The sequence below is a fragment of the Oncorhynchus clarkii genome, chromosome 11 (assembly GCF_045791955.1).
Source record: "Oncorhynchus clarkii lewisi isolate Uvic-CL-2024 chromosome 11, UVic_Ocla_1.0, whole genome shotgun sequence".
In the NCBI taxonomy this organism is placed as follows: Eukaryota; Metazoa; Chordata; class Actinopteri; order Salmoniformes; family Salmonidae; genus Oncorhynchus; species Oncorhynchus clarkii.
In genome coordinates this window covers 21,201,442-21,228,122 of record NC_092157.1, presented here as the reverse complement: position 1 = coordinate 21,228,122, position 26,681 = coordinate 21,201,442, and the positions used below count along the sequence as shown (strand labels likewise).

Genomic DNA, 26,681 nt, shown 5'->3' with positions numbered 1-26,681 from the left:
GCGCGAACCACCGCATTCAACTATGGAAAGAGGTCGGGGAATACGGCCGAATATAAACAGTGTTGTTATTCCTGTTTGGCCCTGTCCGGGGGTGTCCTCGGATGGGGCCACAGTGTCTCCTGACCCCTCCTGTCTCAGCCTGCAGTATTTATGCTGCAGTAGTTTATGTGTCGGGGGCTAGGGTCAGTTTGTTATATCTGGAGTACTTCTCCTGTCCTATTCGGTGTCCTGTGTGAATTTAAGTGTGCTCTCTCTAATTCTCTCTTTCTTTCTCTCTCTCGGAGGACCTGAGCCCTAGGACCATGCCTCAGGACTACCTGACATGATGACTCCTTGTTGTCCCCAGTCCACCTGGCCGTGCTGCTGCTCCAGTTTCAACTGTTCTGCCTTATTATTATTTGACCATGCTGGTCATTTATGAACATTTGAACATCTTGGCCATGTTCTGTTATAATCTCCAACCGGCACAGCCAGTAGAGGACTGGCCACCCCACATAGCCTGGTTCCTCTCTAGGTTTCTTCCTAGGTTTTGGCCTTTCTAGGGAGTTTTTCCTAGCCACTGTGCTTCTACACCTGCATTGCTTGCTGTTTGGGGTTTTAGGCTGGGTTTCTGTACAGCACTTTGAGATATCAGCTGATGTACGAAGGGCTATATAAATACATTTGATTTGATTTGATATTCCCTCCACAAGGCAATCAAACAAGCAAAATGTCGGTATACGGACAAAATGGAGTCTCAATTCAGCAGCCCAGAGACACAAGACGTCCGTGGCAGAGTTCTTTGCCCGCTTTGAGGATAATACAGTGCCACTGACGCGTGAACGTGGAAAGTTTTAAGTTCCTTGGTGTACATATCACGGACAAACTGAAATGGTCCACCAACACAGACACCGTGGTGAAGAAGGTGAAACAGCGCCGCTTCAAACTCAGGAGGGTTAACCACCTGAGCCACAGCCTATTCACTCCACTATCATCCAGAACGCGAGGTCAGTACAGGTGCATCAAAGCTGGACCAAGAGACTGAAAAACAGCTTCTATCTCAAGGCCATCAGACTGTTAAACAGCCATCACTAACATAACGAGGCTGCTGCCAACATACAGACCCAAATCACCGGTCACTTGCCTATGTCACACAGCCATCGCTCATCCATATATTTTATGTACATATTCTTATTCCATCCCTTCACATTTGTGTGTATTAGATAGTTGTTGTGAATTTGTTAGATTACTTGTTAGATATTACTGCATTGTCGGAAGTAGAAGCACAAGCATTTCGCTACACTCGCAAAAACATCTGCAAACCATGCGTATGTGATAAATAAAATTTGATTTGACTTGAGGTAGACTACTATTCCATTTAACTCATCTAAACAGTACAGTTCCCTTGACGTGCTAGTTGAAGTCCCCGCCTTGTGACTATATCACATATACTGTAATATAACCGGCACTGCTATCATCCACATTTACCACTTCACCAAATCTTTCCCAAACATTAGGCTACTTTTCTGGCCCTCCCTCGCAGCTTTTCTCTTATTGAATTAAACTCTGACAGTGCTCTTTTTGCCTCAGTAGATCAACGTGAACTTTTTTCTGCCCAAGTTCACAAAATCCTTTGGCAATTGGCGCATTTGGCAGTTGACATATCTGATTTTGGCATTAACGTGAGGCATCTGGCTCCTGGGATTAACAGAATGTGGGAAAGAGAAAGAGGGATGGAGAGAGGGAGGGATGGAGAGACAGAACAATGGAAATGAAGGGAGGCCATATATTAAAACTGCTCCCTAGACACTGGAAGGAGACACACATCTGGAACTAAAAGGACCAATAAAAATTCTACAAACCCAGTATTCGCCTTAGAATTTCAGCAATAAGAAACAACAGTAGTAAGAGTCTTCAGAAACCATACAGAATAGCAGAAAAACATAAGTAATAGGAAACAAGTATCTGTTATTGAACTGCAATCCAATACTTTATTTACATATACCTACGCCATGGCCATTTTAATAGTCAAAACTGTTGATGATTTTCATTAGGTTGATCTCGATCTTAATAATGATTTTGATCAATAACTGATTTGATTACATGGAAAAAGGTATCAGCAAACTGTACATGGATGGATGTGTTGGTCTTTTTGTATTAGTTAAGGAGTATTCCTCCCTCTAGTGGGCTATTTCTGTCTCGTCAAACCACTAAAACCTGTATCCAAACTCCTCTATCCTATAGCCTCTAACAAGCTTCCTCTCCAGACAGAAAGGCATGTAGAGTAGTGTTCGCTCACTGCCAAGCTACAGAATTAACTAGATAATAGACAAGACACTGTTTATTGACATGATCCGTGAGCCAATAGGACCTGTGCTGTACTTTATTTAATTTCCTGTCTAGAAAAGTAATTTGACCAATGAATCAAAAGAAACAAGCACGTAGCAACTACAGAACATACTAGAACAACTATATCCCTCTCTACCTCTCACTCTCTGTCTCCCTCTGTCTCTCTTTACCCTCTCTCTCTCTCTCTTTCTCTCTCCTTTCCTCTCCTCTTTCTCTCTCTCTTCTCCTGTGCCTCGCTCTCTCTCTCTTTCTTTCTACTGTGTCTGGTATTGAAACAGACTGATTCTCCAGAGAGCAGAGGGATGCTAGAGAGAGGAGACTAATGTGGGAACACAGGCCATTACACTGATTGGAGGATCATGTTAATGTTTTTTGGGCAGGGGAGAAAGGAGAGAGAGAGAAAAAAATAGGAGATTAGATGAGAGGAGCAGAGCAGAGAGGAGAGGAGTAGAGGGAAAAGGAGGGGAGGGGAGAGAGTGAAGATGAGAGGAGAGGGCAAGGGATGGGGAGGAGCAGAGAGGACAGGAAAGGTGGCTGTCCTGAGAAACCAATAAGTAATTCTAGTGTCATTGATCTGTGTGTGTGTGTGTGTGTGTGTGTGTGTGTGTGTGTGTGTGTGTGTGTGTGAGACCAAAGAGCCATCATTCAGCGTGGTCTGAATATCAAATCAAATCAGATTTTATTTGTCACATTCGCTGAATACAATAGGGGTAGACCTTAACGTGAAATGCTTTTTCACAAGCACTAAACCAACAACAAAGTCCAAAAATAGAGTTAAGAAAAAGTAATAAATAAACAAAAGTAAAAAATGTAATTAAAAGTAACACAATAAAGTAAAAATAACGAGGCTAAATACAGGAGTTACCAGTACTGAGTCAATGTTCGGGGGTACAGGTTAGACAAGGTCATTTGTACATGAAGGTAGGGGAAAAGTGACTATGCATAGATATTGAACAGCGAGTAGCAGCAGTGTAAAAACGATGTAAATAGTCCGGGTGGCCATTTGATTAATTGTTCAGCAGTCATGGATAGAAGCTGTTAAGGAGCATTTTGGACCTAGAGGTGTCGCTCCGGTAGCGCTTGCCATGCTATAGCAGAGAGAACAGTCTATGACTTGGGTGACTGGAGTCTTCTACAATGTTTTTGGCCTTCCTCTGACACCGCTTGGATACCGAGCAGTTGCCATACCAGGCGGTGATGGATGCTCTCGAGGACGCAGCTGTAAAACTTTGAGAGGATCTGGCGACCCATGCCAAATCTTTTCAGTCTCCTGAGGGGGAAGAGGTTTTGTCGTGCCCTCTTCACTGCTGACTTGGTTTGGACCATGATAGTTTGTTGGTGATGTGTACACCAAGGAGCTTGAAACTCTCGACCCGCTCCACCACAGCCCCGAATGGGTGCATGTTCGGCCCTCCTTTTCCTGTAGTTCACGATCAGCTCCTTTGTCTTATACACGTTGAGGGAGAGGTTGTTGTCCTGGCACCACACTGCCAGGTCTCTGACCTCCTTCCTATAGGATGTCTCATCGTTGTCACAGTTGTGTCGTCAGAAAACTTAATGATGGTGTTGGAGTCGTGCTTGGCCATGCAGTCGTGGGTGAACAGGTAGTACAGGAGGGGACTAAGCACGCACCTCGTGTTGAGGATCAGCGTTGCAGATGTGTTGTTGCCTACCCTTACCACCTGGGTGAATATGTCAGTGAAGACACTTGCCAGTTGGTCCGCGCATGCTCTGAGTACACGTCCTGGTAATCCATCTGGCCCTGCGGCCTTGTGAATGTTGACCTGTTTAAAGGTCTTGCTCACATCGGCTACGGAGATCGTGATCACACAGTCGTCAGGAACAGTTGGTGCTCTCATGCATGCTTGAGTGTTGATTGCCTCATAGCAAGCATAAAAGGCGTTTAGCCCGTCTGCTAGGCTCGCGCCACTGGGAGGCTCACAGCTGGGTTTCCCTTTGTAGTATGTAATAGTTTGCACGCCCTGCCACACCCGATGAGTGTCAGAGCCTGTGTAGTAGGATTCAATCTTAGTCCTGAATTAACGCTTTACCTCTTTGATGGTTCGTCTGAGGGCATAATGGGATTTCTTATAAGTTCCAGCCTTTAGATCGTTGAGGGAGTTGCATGTGGCTTCTGGTTGGGATATGTAAGTACGGTCACTGTGGGGACGACGTTGTTGATGCACTTATTGATGAAGCCGGTGACTAGGTGGTATACTCTTCAATGCCATTGGATGAATCCTGGAACATATTTCAGTCTGTGCTAGCAGGTACTTCCTGCTTTATTTTTTCTTGTAAGCAGGAATCAGGAGGATATAATTATGGTCAGATTTGCCAAATGGAGGGCGAGGGAGAGCTTTGTATGCATCTCTGTGTGTGGAGTAAAGGTGGTCTAGAGTTTTCTTTCTCTGGTTGCACATGTGACATGCTGGTAGAAATGAGGTAAAATGGATTTAAGTTCGCCTGCATTAAATTCCCAGGCCACTAGAAGCGCCGTTTCTGGATTAGCATTTTCTTGTTTGTTTATGGCCTTTTACAGCTCGTTGAGTGTATTCTTAGTGCCAGCATCTATTTGTGGTGTAAGTAGACAGCAATGAAAAAATATAGATGAAATCTCTTGGTAGATAGTGTGGTCTACAGCTTATCATGAGGTATTCTACCTCAGGTGAGCAATACCTCGAGACTTTCTTAATATTAGACATCGCACCTCATCTTACCAGACGTAGCTGCTCTGTCCTGCTGATGCACAGAGAAGCCAGCCTACTGTATATTATCTGTGTCGTCATTCAGCCATGACTCGGTGAAAAAGATATTACAGTTTTTAATGTCCCGTTGGTAGGATAGTCTCGAACGGGGATCATCAAGTTTATTCTCCAGTGATTTCACGTTGGCCAATAGAACAGATGGTAGAGGTGGGTTACCCACTCACCAACAAATTCTCACAAAGGACCCTGATCTCTGCCCCTTGTATTTCCGTCTTTTCTTCACACAAATGACGAGGATTTGGACCTGGTCTTGGAGAAGCAGGACATTCTTTGCGTCGCTCATTAAAGAAAAATGTTTTGTCCAGTTGGAGGTGCATAATCGCTGTTCTGATGTCTAGAAACTATTTTCGGTCATAAGAGACGGTAGTAGCAACATTACGTACAAAATACGTTACAAACAATGCAGAAAAACACACAAAATAGAAAAGTTGGTTAAAATGGCAGCCATTCCCGCAGGCGCCATTATCATGATAGCAGACTGGTACAGATTGTTACAGTACCAGAGCACAGAAAGGGTGGTATAGAGAGGACATGCTGCGTCTTGAGTTACTAACTGCACAGCTACATATTCTAATCTGGTCTGGTCTTGTCTCGTCTATGCTAATCAATGCATTGCGTTGCTATTCTCTACTATTTAATTTGATTAAATTCTCTTCTGCAGAGCATCTGTTGTGGACTAACCAAAGACAGTGTGACCCTAAACTCTATCATCACAGAAGGAGGGCAGGAAATGATACAGGAAGTTATACACTAGTCTGGTTTTAGCCCAATGAGAAGTCAGGAAGTCCTGCTTGCTGAACTCCACCAATGAGGACTGACCTTTAGTTTTTTTTCTGGAATTGAGCCAATGCCATACATCAACTGTATTTTTATGCTGTTACATACATGACTTCAGAAAGTATTCATATCCCTTCACTTACTTCACCTTTTGTTGTGTTAAAGCCTGAATTCAAAATGTATATTTCTTCTCACCCATCTACACATAATACACCATATTGACAAAGTGAAAACATGTTTTTAGAAATGTTTGCAAATGTATTGAAAATTAAATCCAGAAATATCTAATTTACATAAGTATTCACACTCCTGAGTCTCTACATGTTAGAATCACAGTTGGCAAGAATTACAGCTTTGAGTCTTTCTGGGTAAGTCTCTAAGAGCTTTGCACACCTGGATTGTATAATATTTGCTCATTATTCTTCAAAACGTTATTCAAACTCTGTCATATTGGTTGTTGATCATTGCTAGACAACCATTTTCAAGTCATGCCATTTTTCAAGCAGATTTAAGCCACTCGGGAACATTCACTGTCTTCTTGGTAAGCAACTCCAGTGTAGATTTGGCCTTGTGTTTTAGGTTATTGTCCTGCTGAAAGGTGAATTCATCTCCCAGTGTCTGGTGGAAAGCAGACTGAACCAGGTTTTCCTCTAGGATTTTGCCTGTGCTTAGTTCCATTCAGTTTCTTTTTTTATCCTGAAAAACTCCCCAGTCCTTAATGATTACAAGCATATCCATAACATGATGCAGCCCACACCATGCTTGAAGAGTGGTACTCAGGGATGTTTTATGTTGGATTTGCCGCAAAACATAACACTTTGTATTCAGGACAAAAGTGAATTGCTTTGCCACATTATTGCAGTTTTACTTTAGTGCCAAAACAGAACGCAAGTTTTGGAATATTTTTTTTCTGTACAGGCTTTTTTCTTTTCACTCTGTCAATTAGTTTGGTATTGTGGAGTATCTACAATGTTGTTGATCCATCCTCAGTTTTCTTGCATCACAGCCATTAAACTCTGTAATTATTTTAAAGTCACCATTGGCCTCATGGTGAAATTTCTGAGCGGTTTCCTTCCTCTCCAGCAATTGAGTTAGGAAGGACACCTGTATCATTGTAGTGATTGGGTGTAATGATACACCATCCAAAAATGTAATGAATAACTTCACCATGCTCAAAGGGATATTCAATGGCTGCTTTTTATTTTATTTTTACTCATCTACCAACCGGTGCCCCTCTTTGAGAGGCATTGGAAAACCTCCCTGGTCTTTGTGGTTGAATCTGTGTTTGAAATTCACTACTCGACTGAGGGACCTTACAGACAATTGTTTGTGTGGTGTACAGAGATGAGTTAGACATTGAAAAATCATGTTAAACACAATAAAAAAATTTTTTTTTTTTTTTTTTTACCTTTATTTATTATTATACACAGGGTGAGTCCATGCAACTTATTATGTGACTTGTTAATCCGATTTTAACTACTGAACTTATTTAGGCTTGCCATAACAAAAGCACTTAAGATTTCAGTTTTTTATACATTTTTTAAAATGCTGAAAAATATAATTCCACTTTGACATTATGGGGTATTGTGTGTAGGCCAGCGAGAGAACAATCTCAATTGAATCCATCTGAAATTCAGACTGTAACAAATGTAACAAAATATGGAAAAGGTGTGTGAGTACTTTCTGATGGCACTGTAAATTATCTCTTACCTGTGCCTGAGGCTAGCAGGTAACACTGTCGCCCGCACCACATACACGTTGCCCCTCATCTATGTCTGTCACAATAAGATGAAAATACACCCAAAAAATATACGTACAATGGGGTCCAAAGTTATTGACACCCTTCATACAGTTGAGCAATAATGACTGTATAAAATAAATAATTCAAATACTGACCTTTATTTTAAGCTCCAACAAATGTGACATTTTATTTTATGACTAATACAATTGCTCAGAAAGAGAGATTTTATTTAACAAGTAATACTTTTCTTCTCAAAAAGGTAAGGTTCAAAATGATTGACACTCCTAAAGATTTGTATAAAAAAAGTAGCCAAGAGTTTAGTATTTGGTCCCATATTCTTAGAATCCAATGACTATGTCAAGCTTGTTGGATGCATTTTCAGTTAGTTTTGGTTGTGTTTCAGATAATTTTGTGGCCAATACTAATGAATGTTAAATAATGTATTGTGACATTACTGAGTCATTGTCACGATCGTTGTTGTAATCATACTCAGACCAAAGAGCAGCGTGAAATCGGTTCGACATCTTTTCATTTTAAGAGAACCGAACAAAAAACAATAAAGAATACACGACCAGTGAAGTTCATGCAGTGCTCACAGGCAGCTACACAGAAACAAGATCCCAGAAAACACAGTGGGGAAATGGCTGCCTAAATATGATCCCCAATCAGAGACAACAATAAACAGCTGCATCTGATTTGGAACCATACCAGGCCAACATAGAAATAAATACACTAGATCACCCTCCCTAGTCACACCGCGATCTAACCGAAATAGAGAATAAAAAGGCTCTCTATGGTCAGGGAGTGACAGTACCCCCCCCCCCCCCCCCCCACCCAAAGGTGCGGACTCCGGCCGCAAAACCTGACTCTATAGGGGAGGGTCCGGGTGGGCGTCTAGCGTTGGTGGCGGCTCCGGTGCGGGGCGAAGTACCCACTCCGCTCGTGGATTCGCCAGCATCCGTGGCGGCTCTGGTGCGGGACTTTGCCCTCGCCCAGACCACGAGTCTGGCCATGGAGCCAGGTAGAACGCCGTGGAAGGAAGGCGAGGACTGGACATTGGAGCAGAGGAGGGCCCCGGCCATGGGGCTGGGTTGCACGCCGCACCCGGACTGGGCACAGGCGCCAAAGAAGGCTCTGGCCATGGAGTTGAGTTGACCGCCTGGACTGGGCACCGGCGCAGAGGAAGGCTCCTACCATGGAGCGGGACTGGACGCCATGCCTGGACTGGACATCGGCGCAGAGGAAGGCTCCTCCCATGGAGCGGGACCGGACGCCGTGCTTGGACTGGACATCGGCGCAGAGGAAGGCTCCTGCCATGGAGCGGGACCGGACGCCGTGCCTGGACTGGGAACCGGCGCAGAGGAAGGCTCCGGCCTTGGAGCGGGACTGGACGCCGTGCCTGGACTGGACATCAGTACAGAGGAAGGCTCCGGCCTTGGAGCGGGACTGGACGCCGTGCCTGGACATCGGCACAGAGGAAGGCTCCTGCCATGGAGCGGGACTGCACGCCGTGCCTGGACTGGGCATCGGCGCAGAGAAGGGCTCCTGCCATGGAGCTGGACTGGACGCCGTGCTCGGACTGGGCATTGGCGCAGAGGAAGGCTCCTGCCCTGGAGCTGGAGGTTCTGGACCGTGGACCGTCGTAGGAGGTTTCGGACCGTGGACCGTCGCAGGAGGTTCCGGACCGTGGACCGTCGCAGGAGGTTCCGGACCGTGAAACGTCTCAGGAGGTTCCGGACCGTGAAACGTCGCCTGAAGCTCTGGACTGGGAGGCGCACTGGAGGCCTGATGCGTGGGGCCGGCACAGTTGGCACAGGACTGGTTACACGCACTTCAGGGCGAGTGCGGGGAGCAGGCACAGGACATACCTGACTGGGAAGGCGCACTTGAGGGAGAGTGCGAGGAGCAGGCACAGGACGTACCGGACTGGGGACACGCACTTCAGGGAGAGTGCGAGGAGGAGGCACAGGACGTACTGGTCTGTGGAGGCGCACTGGAGACCTGGTGCGTAGAGCTGGCACAGATAGTGCCGGAACAATGACACACTCCGCACGGTGAGTGCGGGGAGCTAGCACAGGACTTACTGGGCTGTGGAGGCGCACTGGAGACCTGGTGCGTAGAGCTGGCACAGATGGTGCCGGAACGATGACACACTCCGCACGGTGAGTGCGTGGAGCTAGCACAGGACTTACTGGGTTGTGGAGGCGCACTGGAGACCTGGTGCGTAGAGCTGGCACAGATGGTGCCGGAACGGTGACACACACTTCAGGGCGAGTGCGTGGAGGAGACACAGGACGTACCGGACTGGGGAGGCCCACTGGAGGCGAGATGCATGGTGCAGATGACACTGGACTGGTGTCACGCTCCTCAGCACGCCCACTCTGCAGCACTCTCATCGCCACCACCTCTCTTCAGAATCTTTCGTCGAGTTCCTCCTTCGACTCCCTGACGGTCTCTGGCTCCTTCCTCGGCTCCGGCGACCACCCCGTGTGCCTGTCCTAAAAAAAAATTGTTTGGGCTGTCTTTTGGGCTTTCTACCTGGCCGCGAACCCCGGCGTCGTCGCTGTCCTCCCTTCTCTCCTGCCGTCTGTTTCCACGGCAGGCTTTCATATCTTGCTTCTTACCTGGGACTTCCTCCCAAGTCCAGGATATTCTCTCCTCGATCTCCTCCCAAGTCCAGGATGCCATCTCCTCCTGGGCACGCTGCTTGGTTCTGGTGTGGTGGGATCTTCTGTCACGATCGTCGTTGCGTTGAAAATATACTCGGACCAACATGCATTAGATCACCCACCCTAGTCACACCCCGACCTAACCAAAATAGAGAATAAAAAGGCTCTCTATGGTCAGGGCGCAACAGTCATAATGACACAGAAAGTTACAGAGGGTCAAAGATCATAATCCCCCATAAATGCTAACCTCCCCTGTTATTGGTAATGGTGAGAGGTAAGCAAGTCTTGGGGATTTGATCTTTGACCCTCTGTAACTTTCTCATCATTATTGACGATTCATTCAGGATGATCTGTAATCATGGTAGCATCCACATTCATGTAGATGTCTTTAGAAACATATTATATTCTTATTTACAATAAAAGTGACTCCAGAATGACATAATACATTATTTACTATTCATTTCTATTGCTCACAAAATCATCTGAAACACAACCAAAATGAACTGAAAAATGCAGGCACAAGCTTGATGTAGTCATTGCGCGCTAGGAATATGGGACCAAATGCAAAAAATGTGACCACTTTATTGATAAGAATCTTTAAGAGTGTCAATAATTATGACCCTTACCTTTTGGAAAAAAGTTGTATTATTTATTTTATACAGTTATTATTGCTCATCTTTATCAAGGGTGTCAATAATTTCAGACCCCACTGTATATTTAAAATGATGATCCAGGGATAGGACATACATCCTCCAAGATCGCATAGCAGTTCAGACGTCTTTTGTCCTCGTCTTGTCGTGTCCTGTATATATATATATTTACAACTTTTTTCACATACATTTTATTTTTATTTTCCATCAACTCATCTTCTAAACACTCTCCTGCAACCAGCCTCACCAATTTATATTTATAAAAAAGTATTATTTACCTCAGATCTGTAATCCTCCAAGAAGCTAGCCAGAAACTCCAAGAAGCTAGCCAGAAACTAGCCAGAAGCTAGCCAGGAGCTAGCCCAGAAGCTAATCCAGAAGCTAATCAGAAGCTAGTTAGCTTCTTTACTGGCAAATCGTTAGTATTCAGCTAACCACGGTTTGTGGTCATCAGCTATCCTTTAGCTCGAAAATCTATCGAAAATCTATCGCCAGTTTTGTACGGCGCAGCGCGGCTCGGAACGGAACATACCGGACCAATTTTTCTCTCCATGTCCCTGGATTTCAACTGCTCTCTGGACATTCATACCCGGATCTCACAGCTAGCTAGCTGCTATCCGTGTGACAGTCGGCTTTCGTCGATTCCGGAGCAAACATCGATTGTTCCGGTGCTAGCCAGCTCCGTCAATCACTCCTGAGTTCCATCATTCACTCCTGGGCTGCAGTCACCTATCCGGACCCGTTTCACTGCCTACGCGGAGCCCCACCGGGCCTTCACAACTGGACTGCCGACGTTATCTACCTGAATGAGATCCGGCTGGCTCCTCTGTCGCGACGTTACCTGAACGCCCATCTGCGGCCCGCTAACCGTTAGCTGTCTTACCGGCTGCTATCTGAATAGACAATCGGACAATTTATTTATTTTTATTATTATTATGTTTTCTTCTCGGGCCTCTATAACTATATCTATTGTTCTTATTTTTGTTGTTGTTGTGTGATTTGGATTAATCCCCTCTACCACACGGAACCCCACTAATCTACTGACCGAACGCAAGAGGTGGCTAACAACAGACTCCATCCTATGCTAGCTTGCTACCGGTTGGCCTGGCTAGCTGTCTAAATCGGCGTGACCCTCAACCAACCTCTCCACTCACTGGACCCTTTTGATCACTCGACTAAGCATGCCTCTCCTTAATGTCAATATGTCTTGTCCATTGCTGTTCTGGTTAGTGTTTATTGGCTTATTTCACTGTAGAGCCTCTAGTCCTGCTCACTATACCTTATCCAACTTATTAGTTCCACCACCCACACATGCAATGACATCTCCTGGTTTCAATGATGTTTCTAGAGACAATATCTCTCTCTTCATCACTCAATACCTAGGTTAACCTCCACTGTATTCACATCCTACCTTACCTTTGTCTGTACATTATACCTTGTTGCTATTTTATCGCCCCCAGAAACCTCCTTTTACTCTCTGTTCCAGACGTTCTAGACAACCAATTCTTATTGCTTTTAGCCGCACCCTTATTCTACTCCTCCTATGTTCCTCTGGCGATGTAGAGGTGAATCCAGGCCCTGCAGTGCCTAGCTCCACTCCTATTCCCCAGGCGCTCTCTTTTGACGACTTCTGTAACCGTAATAGCCTTGGTTTCATGCATGTTACCATTAGAAGCCTCCTCCCTAAGTTTGTTCTATTCACTGCTTTAGCACACTCTGCCAACCCGGATGTTCTAGCTGTGTCTGAATCCTGGCTTAGGAAGACCACCAAAAATTCAGACATTTTAATTCCAAACTACAACATTTTCAGACAAGATAGAACTGCCAAAGGGGGCGGTGTTGCAATCTACTGCAAAGATAGCCTGCAGAGTTCTGTCCTACTATCCAGGTCTGTACCCAAACAATTTGAACTTCTACTTTTAAAAATCCACCTCTCTAAAAACAAGTCTCTCACCGTTGCCGCCTGCTATAGACCACCCTCTGCCCCCAGCTGTGCTCTGGACACCATATGTGAACTGATTGCCCCCCATCTATCTTCAGAGCTCGTGCTGCTAGGCGACCTAAACTGGAACATGCTTAACACCCCAGCCATCCTACAATCTAAACTTGATGCCCTCAATCTCACACAAATTATCAATGAACCTACCAGGTACCTCCCCAAAGCCTTAAACACGGGCACCCTCATAGATATCATCCTAACCAACTTCCCCTCTAAATACACCTCTGCTGTCTTCAACCAAGATCTCAGCGATCACTGCCTCATTGCCTGCATCCGTAATGGGTCAGCGGTCAAACGACCTCCTCTCATCACTGTAAAACGCTCCCTGAAACACTTCAGCGAGCAGGCCTTTCTAATCGACCTGGCCGGGGTATCCTGGAAGGATATTGACCTCATCCCGTCAGTAGAGGATGCCTGGATATTTTAAAAAAATGCCTTCCTAACCATCTTAAATAAACATGCCCCATTCAAGAAATTTAGAACCAGGAACAGATATAGCCCTTGGTTCTCCCCAGACCTGACTGCCCTTAACCAACACAAAAACATCCTATGGCGTTCTGCATTAGCATCGAACAGCCCCCGTGATATGCAGCTGTTCAGGGAAGCTAGAAACCATTATACACAGGCAGTTAGAAAAGCCAAGGCTAGCTTTTTCAAGCAGAAATTTGCTTCTTGCAACACTAACTCAAAAAAGTTCTGGGACACTGTAAAGTCCATGGAGAATAAGAACACCTCCTCCCAGCTGCCCACTGCACTGAAGATAGGAAACACTGTCACCACTGATAAATCCACCATAATTGAAAATTTCAATAAGCATTTTTCTACTGCTGGCCATGCTTTCCACCTGGCTACTCCTACCCCTGTCAACAGCACTGCACCCCCAACAGCAACTCGCCCAAGCCTTCCCCATTTCTCCTTCTCCCAAATCCATTCAGCTGATGTTCTGAAAGAGCTGCAAAATCTGGACCCCTACAAATCAGCCGGGCTAGACAATCTGGACCCTTTCTTTCTAAAATTATCTGCCGAAATTGTTGCCACCCCTATTACTAGCCTGTTCAACCTCTCTTTCGCGTCGTCTGAGATTCCCAAAGATTGGAAAGCAGCTGCGGTCATCCCCCTCTTCAAAGGGGGGGACACTCTTGACCCAAACTGCTACAGACCTATATCTATCCTACCATGCCTTTCTAAGGTCTTCGAAAGCCAAGTCAACAAACAGATTACCGACCATTTTGAATCTCACCATACCTTCTCTGCTATGCAATCTGGTTTCAGAGCTGGTCATGGGTGCACCTCAGCCACGCTCAAGGTCCTAAACGATATCTTAACCGCCATCGATAAGAAACATTACTGTGCAGCCGTATTCATTGATCTGGCCAAGGCTTTCGACTCTGTCAATCACCACATCCTCATCGGCAGACTCAACAGCCTTGGTTTCTCAAATGATTGCCTCGCCTGGTTCACCAACTACTTCTCTGATAGAGTTCAGTGTGTCAAATCGGAGGGTCTGTTGTCCGGACCTCTGGCAGTCTTTATGGGGGTGCCACAGGGTTCAATTCTTGGACCGACTCTCTTCTCTGTATACATCAATGAGGTCGCTCTTGCTGCTGGTGAGTCTCTGATCCACCTCTACGCAGACGACACCATTCTGTATACTTCCGACCCTTCTTTGGACACTGTGTTAACAACCCTCCAGGCAAGCTTCAATGCCATACAACTCTCCTTCCGTGGCCTCCAATTGCTCTTAAATACAAGTAAAACTAAATGCATGCTCTTCAACCGATCGCTACCTGCACCTACCCGCCTGTCCAACATCACTACTCTGGACGGCTCTGACTTAGAATACGTGGACAACTACAAATACTTAGGTGTCTGGTTAGACTGTAAACTCTCCTTCCAGACCCATATCAAACATCTCCAATCCAAAGTTAAATCTAGAATTGGCTTCCTATTTCGCAACAAAGCATCCTTCACTCATGCTGCCAAACATACCCTTGTAAAACTGACCATCCTACCAATCCTCGACTTTGGCGATGTAATTTACAAAATAGCCTCCAATACCCTACTCAACAAATTGGATGCAGTCTATCACAGTGCAATCCGTTTTGTCACCAAAGCCCCATATACTACCCACCATTGCGACCTGTACGCTCTCGTTGGCTGGCCCTCGCTTCATACTCGTCGCCAAACCCACTGGCTCCATGTCATCTACAAGACCCTGCTAGGTAAAGTCCCCCCTTATCTCAGCTCGCTGGTCACCATAGCATCTCCCACCTGTAGCACACGCTCCAGCAGGTATATCTCTCTAGTCACCCCCAAAACCAATTCTTTCTTTGGCCGCCTCTCTTTCCAGTTCTCTGCTGCCAATGACTGGAACGAACTACAAAAATCTCTGAAACTGGAAACACTTATCTCCCTCACTAGCTTTAAGCACCAACTGTCAGAGCAGCTCACAGATTACTGCACCTGTACATAGCCCACCTATAATTTAGCCCTATCAACTACCTCTTTCCCAACTGTATTTCATTTATTTATTTATTTTGCTCCTTTGCACCCCATTATTTTTATTTCTACTTTGCACATTCTTCCATTGCAAAACTACCATTCCAGTGTTTTACTTGCTATATTGTATTTACCTTGCCACCAAGGCCTTTTTTGCCTTTACCTCCCTTCTCACCTCATTTGCTCACATTGTATATAGACTTGTTTATACTTTATTATTGACTGTATGTTTGTTTTACTCCATGTGTAACTCTGTGTTGTTGTATCTGTCGAACTGCTTTGCTTTATCTTGGCCAGGTCGCAATTGTAAATGAGAACTTGTTCTCAACTTGCCTACCTGGTTAAATAAAGGTAAAAAAAAAATAATAATAAAAAAATAAATACAGGAGAGGAGAGGACAGGTGAGGACTGGACAGGATAGGAGAGGATAGGAAAGGAGAGGGCAGTTGAGGACTGGACAGGATAGGAGGTGAGAGGACAGGTGAGGACTGGACAGGATAGGAGAGGACAGGATAGGAAAGGAGAGGACAGGTGAGGACTGGACAAGATAGGAGGTGAGAGGACAGGTGAGGACTGGACAGGATAGGAGGTCAGAGGACAGGAGAGGAGAGGAGGGGACAGGATAGGAGGTCAGAGGACAGGAGAGGAGAGGAGGTGAGAGGACAGGTGAGGACTGGACAGGATAGGAGGTCAGAGGACAGGACAGGAGAGGAGGTGAGAGGACAGGTGAGGACTGGACAGGATAGGAGGTCAGAGGACAGGACAGGAGAAGAGGTGAGAGGACAGGTGAGGACTGGACAGGATAGGAGGTCAGAGGACAGGAGAGGAGAGGAGGTGAGAGGACAGGTGAGGACTGGACAGGATAGGAGGTCAGAGGACAGGACAGGAGAGGAGGTGAGAGGACAGGTGAGGACTGGACAGGATAGGAGAGGAGGTGAGAGGACAGGTGAGGACTGGACAGGATAGGAGGTCAGAGGACAGGAGAGGAGAGAAGGGGACAGGAGGGAGGGAGGGGAGGGGACAGGCCAGGCCAGGAGATAAGGGGAGAGGACAGGATAGAAGGGTATAGGACAGGATAGGAGGGGAGTGTACAGGAGAAAAGGGGAGAGGAGAGGAGCGGAGGGGAGGAGGGGAGTGGAGAAGGAAGGCGAGGAGGGGAGGAGAGGAGGGGAGTGGAGAAGGAAGGCGAGGAGGGGAGAGGACAGGACAGGAGAGGACATGAGAGGAGGGGAGGAGACAGGAGCGGAGGGAAGGGAAGGGGAAGGGGAGAGGACACTAGAGGAGGGGAGATGAGAGGGAAGAAGGGGAGAGGGCAGGAGAAGAGAGGAGGGGAGAGGAGATGGAAGGACGTCTCACCTATGATCCAGAGTATGAGCAGGTAGTCGATCATCTCCAGGGCAGGGCCCATGGTGTTCTTCTTGCCCTCGTTGTACACCAGAGAGTACAGGTTGATGAGCAGGAGGAAGGTGAAGTAGGAGGCACTGTGTATGATGAACTTGACGAAGGGCGTGTGGATGATATGGCCCACGCGGGAGCGCGGCACCACCAGGTAGCACAGGGAGAGCAGCGGCCACAGCACCGCCACGCTCAGTACCGTGGACATCTTCAGACACGTGTGTTTACGCCGGTAGCTGGCCGTCTCGCCGAACCAGACGGTGTTGAGGAACTGCTGGCAGTTGGACTGGGCCACAAACTGGAGAGGGTGGGGAGGAGGTGGTGCCATGCAGGGACAGTGGGAGGCGCCACAGAACAATGATGTGGATGGACATGTAGGAGTCAACAGGGAAACAAAGAGAGAAGAAGTAAAGGGTTATTCAGAATGGTAATTCATTCCAGAATACGGTACATGCACATTGTCAACAGTGTGCTTTTTTTATCACGTCTTGCCTTGGATTTGTTTTCTGTGGAAAACTGTGCATGATCCCCTCTTTATGGTTTGTTCCCAGTCATAACAAACTGTACTAATGTTATCCTCTGTGATCACATACCACCACTGACACAAAACAGAAATAGGAGGCATGTTTATCAAACACAGATTCAGTCAAGGCTATGAAGAGAAAGTGTTTAGGGCTCTGCTGCACAAGTTCTCTCTCTCCCTCTCTCTCTCTCTTTCTTTCTCTATCCCTCTTCCTCTCTCTCTTCCAGGTTCTGGTACCAGAGGAGCTCTTATTAGCATAATTTCTCAATGTGAGACAGAATGGTAGCAGCATGCTCGAGCCTCACTGTGATATAAAATATAATCCAAACACAACCTGCCAGGCTGAGCAAGCACAGTTATAAATAAAAGAACAGCTTCAAACATCCACCCTCATAACAGTCTGTCTCTGCCTCTCTGTCTCTGCTCTGGTTTGAGCTGGTCCGGTCCTCGGTTGGATGTAGCCTGGAGAGACCATAGCTAAATCAGGGTCATATTTCCCCCAGACAACTACAGGAAAAACAGATGTTGTGGACTTCACGTTTTATGTTTGATGAATAGTCATTCATAATTCACTATAATCACCCTCTTTACCTAGCAGTCTGCTATTGTCTGTGTAGGCTACAATAAAAGAGTCCAAACAATTCACATGATGTATGTTCTGTATATATAGAAATATAAATGATGCCTGCTATAAATCCATGAAATGCTTTCAACTGTCAACCATTTCCACATATTCATCATTTTTTATTTGTTTAGCCTAGCGCTGTATGCTAATATATTTGAGGGAGTGGTCCCTCCCTCCCTCACCTCTTTCTGCTTCTATTTGATTGACACTTTGAGCCTCTTAAGTCAAGTGTTATTGAAGCGTTGTGGTTGCAGGTTCACTTGGCACATCTAGAACTCTTTCTTTAGGGGGGTTTCTATAGGCCACTAAGTGCTAACGGTCAGTATCTAAATAATATGTGTGAAATGCTTGATTGTGTATGTGATGTAAAAAGAGAGGTCTACTTTCTTCGGAACCTGAATATTGACTGGTTTTCATCAAGCTGTCCGTACAAGTGGAAGCTTCTCACTGTAACCAGTGCCTGTAATCTGGTTCAGGTTATTAATCAACCTACCATGGTGTTCACAAACACTACAGGAACAAGATAATCTACATACAGTGGGGCAAAAAAGTATTTAGTCAGCCACCAATTGTGCAAGTTCTCCCACTTAAAAAGATGAGAGAGGCCTGTAATTTTCATCATAGGTATACTTCAACTATGACCGACAAAATGAGAAAAGAGAAAAAAAATCCAGAAAATCACATTGTAGGATTTTTTATGAATTTATTTGCAAATTATGGTGGAAAATAAGTATTTGGTCACCTACAAACAAGTAAGATTTCTGGCTCTCACAGACCTGTAACTTCTTCTTTAAGAGGCTCCTCTGTCCAACACTCGTTACCTGTATTTATGGCACCTGTTTGAACTTGTTATCAGTATAAAAGACACCTGTCCACAACCTCAAACAGTCACACTCCAAACTCCACTATGGCCAAGACCAAAGAGCTGTCAAAGGACACCAGAAACAAAATTGTAGACCTGCACCAGGCCAGGAAGACTGAATCTGCAATAGGTAAGCAGCTTGGTTTGAAGAAACCAACTGTGGGAGCAATTATTAGAAAATGGAAGACATACAAGACCACTGATAATCTCCCTCGATCTGGGGCTCCACGCAAGATCTCACCCCGTGGGGTCAAAATGATCACAAGAACGGTGAGCAAAAATCCCAGAACCACACGGGGGGACCTAGTGAATGACCTGCAGAGAGCTGGGACCAAAGTAACAAAGCCTACCATCACACTACACCGCCAGGGACTCAAATCCTGCAGTGCCAGACGTGTCCCCCTGCTTAAGCCAGTACATGTCCAGGCCCGTCTGAAGTTTGCTAGAGAGCATTTGGATGATCCAGAAGAAGATTGGGAGAATGTCATATGGTCAGATGAAACCAAAATATAACTTTTTGGTAAAAACTCGACTTGTCGTGTTTGGAGGACAAATAATGCTGAGTTGCATCCAAAGAACACCATACCTACTGTGAAGCATGGGGGTGGAAACATCATGCTTTGGGGCTGTTTTTCTGCAAAGGGACCAGGACGACTGATCTGTGTAAAGGAAAGAATGAATGGGGCCATGTATCGTGAGATTTTGAGTGAAAACCTCCTTCCATCAGCAAGGGCATTGAAGATGAAACGTGGCTGGGTCTTTCAGCATGACAATGATCCCAAACACACCGCCCGGGCAAAGAAAGAGTGGCTTCGTAAGAAGCATTTCAAGGTCCTGGAGTGGCCTAGCCAGTCTCCAGATCTCAACCCCATAGAAAATCTTTGGAGGGAGTTGAAAGTCCATGTTGCCCAGCAACAGCAACAAAACATCACTGCTCTAGAGGAGATCTGCATGGAGGAATGGGCCAAAATACCAGCAACAGTGTGTAAAAACCTTGTGAAAACGTTTGACCTCTGTCATTGCCAACAAAGGGTATATAACAGTATTGAGATAAACTTTTGTTATTGACCAAATACTTATTTTCCACCATAATTTGCAAATAAATTCATTAAAAATCCTACAATGTGATTTTCTGGAGAAAAAAAATCTAATTTTGTCTGTCATAGTTGAAGTGTACCTATGATGAAAATTCCAGGCCTCTCTCATATTTTTAAGTGGGAGAACTTGCACAATTGGTGGCTGACTAAATACTTTTTTGCCCCACTGTAATATATCGATCACATTTATTTATTTTAATTGGTAGTTGAAGTCTTGTCTCATTGCTGCAACTCCCGTACGAACTTGGGAGAGGATAAGGTGGCGAGCCATGCATCCTCCTAAACACGACCCAACCAAGCCACACTGCTTCTTGACACAATGCCCGTTTAACCCGGAAGCCAGCCGCACCACTGTGTACACTTGGCGAACGTGTCAGCGTGCATTGCACCCGGCCCACCACAGGAGTCGCTAAAGCGCAATGGAACAAGAACATCCCTGCCGGCCAAACCCTCCCCTAACCCACACAACGCTGGGCCAATTGTGCACCGCCCCATGGGTCTCCCGGTCGCGGCCGGCTGTGACAGAGTCTGGACTCGAACCAGGATCACTAGCGGCACAGCTAGCAACTGCGATGCAGTGCCTTAGACCACTGCACCACTCAGCCACGTCGATCACATTTTTACTAATACTGTAGAACTTTGTTCTAAAGCTGTATCCGTACCCATTGGATGTAGTGATCACAATACAGGAAATGCCAACAACGAGCCATCGTACTCATGCATAAAAAACTAATAATGAAAGAAAAGCATTGTACATTTGAATTTTGTAAAGTTAGTGTGGCAGAGTTGGAAAAATTATTGTAATCGATCAATAATGACAAGCCTCCTGGCACTGACAACTTGATGGAAAGCTACTGAGGATGGTAGCTGACTCTATAGCCACTCCTATCTGTCATATTTTTAATCTGAGCCTAGAGGAAAGTCTTTGTCCTCAGGCTTGGAGGGAAGCCAAAGTAATTCCACTACCCAAAAGTGGGAAATCGGCCTTTGCTGGTTCTAACAGCAGACCAATAAGCTTGCTGCCAGCTCTTAACACTGTTGGAAAAAATTGTGTTTGCTATTTCTCTGTCAACAAAACAAACCACAGACTTTCAGCATGCTTATAGAGAAGGGCACTCAACATGTACTGCACTGACACAAATGACTGATGATTGGTGTAATGAAATTGGTAATAAGAAGATTGTGGGAGCTATACTGTTAGATTTCAGTGCAGCCTTTGATATTATTGACCATAACCTGTTCTTGAAAAAATATATGTGCCATATCGTGGATTCAGAGCTATCTATTTAATAGAACTCAAAGGGTTTTCTTTAATGGAAGCTTCCCTAATGTCAAACATGTAAAGTGTGGTGTACCGCAGGGCAGCTCTCTACATCCTCTACTCTTTTCTATTTTTACCAATGACCTGCCACTGGCATTAAACAAAGCATGTCTATCCATGTAAAGCATGTGTACACATCAACAACCACAGCTAATGAAGTCATTGAAACCCTTAAGAAAGAGTTGCAGTCTGTTTTGGAATGTGTGGCCAGTAATAAACTGGTCCTGAACATCTCTACAACTAAGAGCATTGTATTTAGTACAAATCTTTACAAAATACCTAGGGTTGCAAAATTCCCATGTTTGGGAATCCTCCAAGGAAGGATTTCTGGAAAACTTTAGATATATTACTGGAACATACTGGTACTTGATGGCCAGTGATTTTGAGTCTCACCTCTTTCTGGTTGTACTTGATAGCTAGTTTGAGTCGGCTGAGGTTCATGCGTTCCTCCATCAGGCCTCTCTTGTCCACTGTGTCTTCATTGGCCATGTGGTTGAGGATCACCTCCAGTTCTCTGGAGTTACGTGCCTGGGCCAGGAGATCCTTAGCAAACATCTTACACTGCTTAGCCAGCTCCTCATAGTCATTCCTGGAATCATGAAGAGGAGAGGAGAAGAGGAGAGGGAGAAGAGGGGGAAGAGGAGAGCAGAGGGAGAAGAGGAGGGGAGAGGGGGAAGAGGAGGGGAGAGGGGGAAGAGGAGAGGGAGAAGAGGGGGAAGAGGAGAGCAGAGGTGGAAGAGGGGAGAGGGGAGAGGAGAGGGGGAAGAGGAGAGGAGAAGGGCAAGAGGAGAGGGGAAAGAGGAAAGCGGGAAGAGGAGAGGGGAAGAGGAGAGAAGGAAGAGGAGGAGGAGAGGTGAGGAGAGGGAGGAGGGGATGAGGAGTGGGAAGGAGAAGGGAGGAGGAGATTAGAGAAGAGGAGGAAGACATAGCAGCTCTTTCAGTAGTTCCAACTAAACTACTGAAAGAGCTGCTTCCTGTGCTTGGCCCTCCTATGTTGAACATAATAAATGGCTCTCTATCCACCGGATGTGTACCAAACTCACTAAAGGTGGCAGTAATAAAGCCTCTCTTGAAAAAGACAAACCTTGACCCAGAAAATATAAAAAACTATCGGTCTATATCGAATCTCCCATTCCTCTCAAAATGTTTTGAAAAAGCTGTTGCGTAGCAACTCACTACCTTCCCGAAGACAAACAATACAAAATGCTTCAGTCTGGTTTTAGACCCCATCATAGCACTGAGACTGCACTTGTGAAGGTGGTAAATGACTTTTAAATGGCGTCAGACCGAGGCTCTGCATCTGTCCTCATTGCTCCTAGACCTTAGTGCTGCTTTTGATACCATCGATTACCACATTCTTTTGGAGAGAATGGAAACCTAAATTGGTCTACATGGACAGGTTCTGGCCTGGTTTAGATCTTATCTGTTGGAAAGATATCAGTTTGTCTCTGTGGATGGTTTATCCTCTGACAAATCAACTGTAAATTTCAGTGTTCCTCAAGGTTCCGTTTTAGGACCACTGTTGTTTTCACTATATATTTTACCTCCTGGTGATGTCATTCGGAAACATAATGTTAACTTTCACTGCTATGCAGATGACACACAGCTGTACATGAGAGCTCTATTTCTCTGGAATGGTCTGCCTACCCATGTGAGAGACGCAGACTCTGTCTCAACTTTGATGTCTTTATTGAAGACTCATCTCTTCAGTAGGTCCTATGATTGAGTGTCTGGCCCAGGAGTGTGAAGGTGAACGGAAAGGCACTGGAGCAATGAACCGCCCTTGCTGTCTCTGCCTGGCCGGTTCCCCTCTCTACACTGGGATTCTCTGCCTCTAACCCTATTACAGCGGCTGAGTCACTGGCTTACTGGTGTTCTTCCATGCCGTCCCTAGGAGGGGTGCGTCACATGAGTGGGTTGAGTCACTGACGTGATCTTCCTGTCTGGGTTGGCGCCCCCCCTTGGGTTGTGCCGTGGCGTAGATCTTTGTGGGCTATACTAGGCCTTGTCTCAGGATGTTAAGTTGGTGGTGTGGGGGCTATGCTTGGCAAAGTGGGTGGGGTTATATCCTGCCTGTATGGCCCTGTCTGGGGGTATCGTCGGACGGGGCCACAGTGTCTCCCGACCCCTCTTGTCTCAGCCTCCAGTATTCATGCTGCAGTAGTTTATGTGTCGGGGGTCTAGGGTCAGTCTGTTATATCTGGAGTATTTATCCTGTCTTATCCGGTGTCCTGTGTGAATTTAAGTATGCTCTCTCTAATTCTCTCTTTCTCTCTTTCTCTCGGGGGACCTGAGCCCTAGGACCATGCCTCAGGACTACCTGGCATGATGACTCCTTGCTGTCCCCAGTCCACCTGTCCGTGCTGCTGCTCCCGTTTCAACTGTTCTGCACGCGGCTATGGAATCCTAACCTGTTCACCGGACGTCCTACTTGTCCCAGACCTGCTGTTTTCAACTCTCTAGAGACAGCAGGAGTGGTAGAGATACTCTTAATGATCGGCTATGAAAAGCCAACTGACATTTACTCCTGAGGTGCTGACTTGCTGCACCCTCGACAACTACTGTGATTATTATTATTTGACCATGCTGGTCATTTAGGAACATTTGAACATCTTGGCCATGTTCTGTTATAATCTCCACCCGGCACAGCCAGAAGAGGACCGGCCACCCTTATAGCCTGGTTCCTCTCTCTAGGTTTTTCCTAGCCACCGTGCTTCTACACCTGCATTGCTTGATGTTTGGGTTTAAGGCTGGGTTTCGGTACAGCACTTTGATATATCAGCTGATGTAAGAAATAGATTTTATTTTATTTTATTTGACGATGATGAAGAGGAAGAAAAGACACACAGAATGAGTAAAACGGCTTAAAGCTGAAATCCGTAGCTGCGCATCTCCTATGTCCGTTTGGGATATTACAAAAACAAAGAAGTTACTGCAAACAACAAATACAGTTTTTTCCCTCTGACGTCATTGCAGGTGTGACTTTTTTTTAGCACAATACTGGATGCTCCTCTCCTCCGTTTCATTAACAAAACAAAAACAATAACACAGGTGCTCGTGTGAACAGTGGCGCTGTTTCCCCCTTTACGTATTCCAGCTTTAAGTAAAATCATTCCATTGAATTTATTTAGCCAGGATAGTCCAATCAGTAACACCGGTCAGTCTTTTAGCTTCAATTAATTGAGAAACTAGTAGCTATGCAACCATAAACCAGTCATAGGACAGAAACACAGCAAGCCCTTATAGAAGGCTATAGAAGGCAGTGGTGGAAAAAGTACACAATTATCATACTCACCCAGTAATATACTACTTCAGTAAAAGTCTAAAGGTGTTTGGTTTTAAATATACTGAAGTATCAAAAGTAAATAAATCATTTCAAATTCCTTATCTTAAGCAAACCAGACGGCACATATTTATTTTTTATTTACTGGTAGCCCGGGACACACTCCAACATCATTTACAAAGTCAATGATGTCAAAAATATAAATAGTAGAGTACAGATACCATCCAAACTACTTAATTAGTACTTACTTTAAAGTATTTTTACTTAAGTACTTTACACCCCTGATGGGTGGAAGCCATTGAGAATGGTTCCCTAACTGTCAACCCCCCAATCTTCATTGTTAGACATAAAAGACTGTAAAAAACACAAGGAAATCTGTTCCAATGTATTCTCACGCATAATAGAGAGACTTGCATGTGTTTGTATACAAATGTGAGGAAGGTTTGAAATCTAATATTATCTGTTTTGGCTTCTTGCGGCCCCCGACCATCCGATTAAGAGATATATATATATATATATATATGTATATATATAATATTTAATATATAATATCTTAATCGGATATATATATATATATATATATTATTTTAAGTTGATGATCCCTGCCTTTGAGTGTCCTGCTAGAAGCTCTCACCTGAACTCACCTGATGTTTGTGTGTGTCTGTGTGTGTGTGTGTGACGTACCTGAACTCACCTGATGTTTGTGTGTGTCTGTGTGTGTGTGTGTGTGGCGTACCTGAACTCACCTGATGTTTGTGTGTGTGGCGTACCTGAACTCACCTGATGTTTGTGTGTGTGTGTGGCGTACCTGAACTCACCTGATGTTTGTGTGTGTGCGTGGCGTACCTGAACTTACCTGATGTTTGTGTGTGTGTGTCTGTGGTGTACCTGAAGTCACCTGATGTTTGTGTGTGTGTGTGTGGCGTACCTGAACTCACCTGATGTTTGTGTGTGTGTGACTGTGGCGTACCTGAACTCACCTGATGTTTGTGTGTGTCTGTGTGTGTGTGGCGTACCTGAACTCCACCTCGACCAGGCTGAGCTCCCTGAGGTCTGCACTCAGCTCAAAGGCCCTGAGGATGGGGTCCTCCTCAGTCAGCATAATCAAAGACGGGCTGGCCAGGCACCTGTAGATGTCCAGACGAAACCTGGGGGGTTCGTAGGGGAGCCAGGGAGGGAGGAGAGTGAGAGGAGGTTGAGGTAAGGAGGGAGAGAGTTGTGGGAGAAGGAGGTAGGAAGGGGATGAAGAAAAGGAGAAAGGAAGGAGAAAGGGAGAAAGAAAGCAAGAGGGAAGGAAGAGTAGGTGGAGGGAGGGAGGGAGGGGGAGATAGAGGGAGAGAGAGAGAGAGAGAGAGAGAGAGAGAGAGAGAGAGAGAGAGAGAAAGAAAGAGAGAGAGAGAAAGAAAGAGAGAGAGAAGACAAGAGAGTCACAAAGTTGTTTCTAAAAGTTTACATCATTTGACTTCTTGTTCCTTGTTCTGTACCTATTTAAAACTCCTTCTTGTTCCTTGTTCTGTATCTATTTAAAATGTATTCCCATCGACATGCTGTTGTGATCTGTGTGCTGATTCACAGTGGGCTGTGTGGGAGGCCTCTGTCACACAGTTAGAATATAAACACCAAGCAGAACATCGCATTGATTCCTGCTAATACTTCTAAACAGAAACCCAGAAATGGTCCTATTGCTTCAAAGATAAGAGTGTTAAGTTTTTCCTAATGTCTGTGAAAGACAAGACAAGACAAGTCATCCAGCTCTGGTCAGTGGAGTCAGTCATTGTGTCCAAAATGGAGGGTTGGGTAGGTTACTTTCTAAATGCAGTCCATTACAGTTACTAGTTACCTGTCCAAAAGTGTAATCAGTAACATACAGTGCCTTGCGAAAGTATTCGGCCCCCTTGAACTTTGCGACCTTTTGCCACATTTCAGGCTTCAAACATAAAGATATAAAACTGTATTTTTTTGTGGGACACAATCATGAAGTGGAACGACATTTATTGGATATTTCAAACTTTTTTAACAAATCAAAAACTGAAAAATTGGGCGTGCAAAATTATTCAGCCCCCTTAAGTTAATACTTTGTAGCGCCACCTTTTGCTGCGATTACAGCTGTAAGTCGCTTGGGGTATGTCTCTATCAGTTTTGCACAT

At 45.4% G+C, this 26,681-nt stretch overlaps 1 protein-coding gene across 1 annotated transcript in view; it reads right to left on the bottom strand.

The window, feature by feature from the left end:
• The window catches only part of LOC139420349 (transient receptor potential cation channel, subfamily C, member 1), a 45,789-nt gene that overhangs the window by 7,946 nt on the left and 11,162 nt on the right, over positions 1-26,681 (bottom strand). The window contains exons 5-7 of the mRNA XM_071170347.1: positions 25,551-25,682; positions 21,645-21,840; positions 16,785-17,121 (exon numbers count right to left, since the gene is read on the bottom strand). Of these exons, the coding sequence (XP_071026448.1) occupies positions 16,785-17,121; positions 21,645-21,840; positions 25,551-25,682 (665 nt within the window). The remainder of the gene's footprint in view (positions 1-16,784; positions 17,122-21,644; positions 21,841-25,550; positions 25,683-26,681) is intronic.